Genomic DNA, 5,726 nt, shown 5'->3' on the forward strand with positions numbered 1-5,726 from the left:
TCCCTGGCAGTGTTGAAGGGCAGGTTGGATGGGGCTTGGAGCAGCCTGGGCTGCTGGGAGGTGTCCCTGCCCATGCAGGGGGGTTGGATGAAGGTGATGTGGTCCCTTCCCACCCAAACCAGCCTGTAGTTCTCTGAAGACACTGCTGTGCCCACAAGAGTGTCCCCTCTGCACAATGTCCTGCCCTGGGAAGGTGGAGGACCCAGCTCTGGGGTGCTGGAACATCCTGGTGGGATCCTGCTGTCACTGCTCAGCCTGGCAAGTACCCTTGGTTGTCCTCATTCCTAGATCCTGGTGCTGGTGCCATCATGGCTGCAGGAGACCCAACCTCAGGCCACCTGCATGGAGAGAAGCAGCTGCCAGGTTAGTGCCAGGGAGGGTGTTTGGGGTTGGTTTTTTTCCTCCTTTTTTTGGACAGTTGATGAGAAAGTTGCACGTGGGTTGGGAGATGGAGAAGAAGGAGATTTGGGGTGAAATGGCCTGCAAGGACCCTCAGATGGGGTGCAGGAGTTGGGGGACACATCTGGGATGTCCCTGGCTTGGCAGTAGCTGCACTGGGAGAGTAAAGATGGAATGAGGAGAAGTAAGACCAGCCTGCAGGTGACAGGGACTGGTCCTGGAGGAGCTGTCCTCCTCCTGGCCAGATTACACTGGGAAACCAGAACCTGAGCCCAAATGGTCACCATGAGGCTCAGAGGGGAAGTGTGTGGAGCACTCCTACATCTCTGGAAGCTTCTGGCCTCCTGCCCCCTCTGTCCAGGCTGTGACTGAGCTCACCCCAAAGATCCAGCTCTGTCCCAGCTCCTCTCCAGGTGGAGGATCCCTATGGAAAGCCCATCTTGCCACCATGAGCCCAGTAGCACCATCCCTGCTCCTTGGAAGGCAGGTGCTGATGGTCAGAGCCTGGTTCTGGGGAGACCTGCTGGATTGTCCACTTGCTTTTCCAGCTTTCACCTGGGAAGTGAGAGCCAATGACAGGAACTACCAGAAGCAGTTCAAGAAGACATTTGCCTTCTGCCTGACCAGGAAGAAATACAGGGTGAGTTGGGTCTGGCCAACCCTGGACCCTTTCTTTGCTCAGCCCCTGATTCCTGAGCTGGTGGTGGTTGTGGGGACGTGACAGAGATGCTGCAGAGTGATCTCCTGTAGGGCAGAGGGTCACACAGGGAGGCCTTCATGAAGGAGAAGGTGCCTGGTGCCCTCTGGAGCTCTCAGAAAAGGAGCAGACCCATGTGGAGGAGACTTCTTACCCTGCTGGTCACATCAAAATAAGAAAGATCTTTTTAAAAAGTTCTGATGGAACAAATCCAGGTGTTTGTTGGTTTTTCTGGAAGAGCAATGACCTTCTGGTTGGTGGGGGGAGCTGAGGGCTCTTCAGATGATCACAAGTTAAATATTTCCTTCCAGTTTTAAGTCACATCAGCCTTTGCTTTAATGAATCTTCTTGAAGACCTTAGAGCAGCTTCCAGTGCCTGAAGGGGCTCCAGGAAAGCTGGGGAGGGACTTGGGACAAGGGCAGGGAGGCAGAGGACAAGGGGGGATGGATGAAAAGTGGCAGAGGGAGATTGAGGTGAGACATGAGGAGGGAATTGTGGAGTGTGAGGGTGGTGAGAGCCTGGCCCAGGTTGCCCAGGGAAGCTGTGGCTGCCCCATCCCTGGTGGTGTTGAAGGGCAGGTTGGATGGGGCTTGGAGCAGCCTGGGCTGGTGGGAGGTGTCCCTGCCCATGCAGGGGGTTGGAACCTGATGATCTTGAAGGTCCCTTCCAACCTTCACTATCCCATCATTCTATGGTTCTAACCCATCACAGGATGCTGTGAAACTCGTTCATTTGGGTGAGAAAACCACAAAAGGCAGCACAGGATGATCTGGAGGAGGCAGATGTGAAAGCCCTGGAGCCCTGGCAGCCAGGGGCTGGTACAGAGCTTCTCTGCTCCTTCCAAGGCCACGAGGTTTGATGCTCTACAGCAGCCAGGCAAAAAGGGGTGGAGAAATCAGGTTTTGCTAGCCCCAGTTTCTCCCAACTGGATGGGTTTTGGAACACTGATGAGAAAGAGATCTTCATTTTTCACATGAACAAGCAGCAGGAGAAGCAGCAGCCTGCCTGGTCCCAGCCCTGCTCCCCTGTGCAGGACAAGTTTTGGGGGTGCCCATGCAGACAATCCTTCCTGTTTTAAACCAGCCTTGAATTTTGCCACAGAAGTCACTTCCTAGCTAACTTTTGGCCAGACCAAGAAGGGCACACACCTCTCCAGAGCCTATAGCCAGCCTTGCTGGCCCTGGGTCCCTCAAGGTCTTTCAAACAGTGGGACAAGGAGGTGCCTTATCATGGATAAGCTCTGGGAGTCCCTTCCACTGGGCATGACCCCTTCAGATCCCCTCTGACTTGGGGTTGTTTCTTCTCTTCCATGAAGGTCTTGAGGGGTTTCAGCCCTGTGAAGTTTGGTTACTCTGAGCTGGGTGGTTTTGGATCTCAGCTGAGCTCATGGAGGCCACACCTGAGCAGAAACCCTGCTCTCCAGACTCAATGTCCCACGTGCACCTCATGGGTCCCATTTACAAAGAGGTGGAAATTCAACCAGACTGTTCTATGTAGACAGAGATAATGGGTTGATTTGTCCTAGACTGGCTCCTGCCATGGGGATGGGGATGGGGAGCTGGGACAGAGGGGGAGTGTGTCCCACGTGCACCTCATGGGTCCCATTTAAAAAGAGGTGGAAACTCAACCAGACTGTTCTGTGTAGACAGAGATAGTGGGTTGATTTGTTCTAGACTGGTTCCTGCCATGGGGATGGGGAGCTGGGACAGAGGGGGAGTTGGAGCCCAGAACCAGGACAAGGGGCAATGGGGACAAACTGGAACATGGGAAGTTCCATCTGAAGAGGTTCTTTACTGTGGTGGTGCCAGAGCCCTGGGACAGGCTGCCCAGGGAGGCTGTGGAGTCTCCATCCCTGGAGACATTCCAGACCCACCTGGATGTGTTCCTGTGGGATCTGCTGAGCAGAGGGGTTGGACTGGGTGATCTCCGGAGGCTCCTTCCAACCCCCATCATGCTGTGATTGATCCTGTGTGAGTTAGTCCCTTAAATCATCCCAAGGTGGGATGAAAGTTGGGCCAGTGGTGTAAAAAACTTCTCCTTCTCCAGACCTTCCCTGAGATCTCCACTGTGCCCTGGTACACTCTGCTCCTGCCCCTGAGCTGCCTCCTCACCATCCGGGGTCTGCGAGACCTGATTGATGACATTGTGAGTCTGGGGTGGGGTGAAAGGGCTGGGGGTTTTGGGGGGTCCTTGGGGGGTGGGGATGGTCACCAGGAAGAGCCCTTTTGCTGTGCAGTCAGAAGGGGCGGCCAGGGGGGTCTCAGCCATGTTTGGGGTCACCAGGAGGAGCTCAGGCAGGTTTGGAGGAGCCAGGAGGAGCTCAGGTAGGTTGGGGTGGGGGATCAGGAGGGCTCAGCCAGGTTTGGAGTCACCAGGAGGAGCTCAGTCAGGTTTGGGGGGGTCAGGAGGGGCTCAGCCAGGTTTGGGGTCAGCAGGAGGAGCTCAGTCAGGTTTGGGAGGGTCAGAAGGAGCTCAGACAGTTTTGGGGTGGCCAGAAGGGGTGGCCAGGAGGGTCTCAACCAGGTTTGAGACTGAGAAGTTTGGGTGTTGCTGTGTCACCCATCGTTCCTCAGGTACCATCAACTCCTACATCCAAAGCACTTTAGATCTTCCCTTGGGCAGGATGTGAGTGGGCAGCTCCTTCCCTTGGGGTCTAGACCCCAATCCCTGTCACCTCCAGCACCTTCACCAGTGGCTACATCCCCAGGTTGGTCCCTAGAAAGACCTCGGGAGAGTTTTGGAAACCACCTGGTGGCTTCATCCTGCCATGGGGCTGAGGAGGGAAATGGTGGCATCTAAGAGGGTGGTTTGCATGGGACAAGGAAGCCTGGCATGGTCCATCCTTGTCTTTTGGCCTCTTTTCTTCCCTCTCCTCTGGGCAGGGCCGTCACCAAAGTGACCGAAACATCAACAACAGACCATGTGAAATCCTGTCTGGGAAGAGGTGAGGAGCTCTGGGAAGTCCTACCTGTGTTTCCCAGGCCTGTGTGGAAGGATGGGTCACCTGAAGTGCTGAGCACCCTTGAGCAGAGCACCTGAGAAGGGGTTTGGTGGGACTTCCCAGTACCTGAAGGGGTCTACAAGAAAGCTGGGGTGGGGCTTTTTACACAGGGGTGGAGTGAGAGGACAAGGGGCAATGGTCTGAGGGTTAAAGAGGGGAGATTGAGGTGAGACATGAGGAGGGAATTGTGGAGTGTGAGGGTGGTGAGAGCCTGGCCCAGGTTGCCCAGGGAAGCTGTGGCTGCCCCATCCCTGGCAGTGTTGAAGGGCAGGTTGGATGGGGCTTGGAGCAACCTGGGCTGGTGGGAGGTGTCCCTGCCCATGCAGGGGGTGGGACTGGATGATCTTGAAGGTCCCTTCCAACGCAAACCAGCCTGGGCTTCTGTGATTCTATGAACATTCCTGGCCCTGCAAACACTCATCACCTCCCCAGCTCTGCTGCAGGTCCAGCTCGTAGGAACCACAGGCAACTGGTCTAAAAAAGACCTAATTTTGTTGTGACAATCTGGGAAGGGGTTTCCTGGCACAGAAGTACCAGAAGGACCTTGAGGGGCTGGAGCGTGTCCAGGGAAGGGCAGTGGGGCTGGGGAAGGGGCTGGAGCACAAGTGTGAGCAGGAGCAGCTGAGGGAGCTGGGGGTTCAGCCTGGAGACAAGGAGCTGAGGGGAGACCTGCTGGCTCTGCAGCTGCTGAGAGGAGGTTGGAGCCAGGGGGGTCGGGCTCTGCTCCCCAGGAACAAGGGATGGGACAAGAGGAAATGGCCTCAGGTTGTGCCAGGGGAGGTTCAGATTGGATCTTGGGAACAATTTCTCCATGGAAAGGGCTGTCAGGCCCTGGCCCAGGCTGCCCAGGGCAGGGGGCGAGTCCTCATCCCTGGAGGGGTTTCAAAGCCTGTAGATGTGGTGCTGAGGGACACGGGGCAGGGGTGGCCTTGGCAGGGCTGGGTTAACAGTTGGACTTGATGATCTTGAAGGTCTTTCCCAACCAAAACAACTCCATGGTTCTGTGTTCCTCCAGTTCTTCACATCTAACCCACAGGGTTGTGCTCTTGCTTAACACTGGCCCAGAGAAGGACCCAGGTGTGGCCAGGGGGCTGGATGTCCCTGCCACCTGTGGGTCTGGGGGACACGGACACGATTGCTGGGTCCTTGGTGCTTCCATCCCTTGGTGGTGCAGAAGGTGCTGGGGGGGGGCAGAGGAACAAAACCCCTGCAGCCCCCAGCCCTGCAAGGAGCTGGGACAGACCCAGCCTGGCTCAGAGGACAGAAGCAGCCACGACCCCCCATCCCTGCTGCTCTGCTCCAGCCACTTCCCTCCCGTTCCTCCTGCAGCTTCCAGTGGCAGAGGTGGTGCGACCTGCGCGTGGGGGACGTGGTGCGGCTGCGCAAGGACAGCGCTGTCCCGGTCAGCAGGGCATGGCTGGGGGCAGGGGGGGTGGCCAGGGGGTCTCAGCCAGGGCTGGGGTCACCAGGAGGGGCTCAGGAAGGTTTGGGGTCACCAGGAGGAGCTCAGGCAGGTTTGGGGTGGCCAGGGGGTCTCAGCCAGGTTTGGGATCACCAGGAGGAGCTCAGGCAGGATTGGGGTGGCCAGAAGGGGTGGCTGGGGGGGGGGGCCAGCCCGGGTTGGGGTG

The 5,726-nt window shown here is 57.1% G+C and overlaps 1 protein-coding gene across 1 annotated transcript in view; it reads left to right on the forward strand.

Moving 5' to 3' along the window:
• Positions 1–308: 308 nt before the first annotated feature.
• The window catches only part of ATP8B3 (ATPase, aminophospholipid transporter, class I, type 8B, member 3), a 21,564-nt gene continuing 16,146 nt past the window's right edge, over positions 309–5,726 (forward strand). The window contains exons 1-5 of the mRNA XM_009999719.1: positions 309–363; positions 948–1,039; positions 3,108–3,242; positions 3,980–4,041; positions 5,428–5,500. Coding sequence (XP_009998021.1) covers positions 309–363; positions 948–1,039; positions 3,108–3,242; positions 3,980–4,041; positions 5,428–5,500 — 417 coding nt within the window. The remainder of the gene's footprint in view (positions 364–947; positions 1,040–3,107; positions 3,243–3,979; positions 4,042–5,427; positions 5,501–5,726) is intronic.

This window comes from Chaetura pelagica, unplaced genomic scaffold (assembly GCF_000747805.2).
Source record: "Chaetura pelagica isolate M959 unplaced genomic scaffold, ChaPel_1.0 scaffold506, whole genome shotgun sequence".
In the NCBI taxonomy this organism is placed as follows: Eukaryota; Metazoa; Chordata; class Aves; order Apodiformes; family Apodidae; genus Chaetura; species Chaetura pelagica.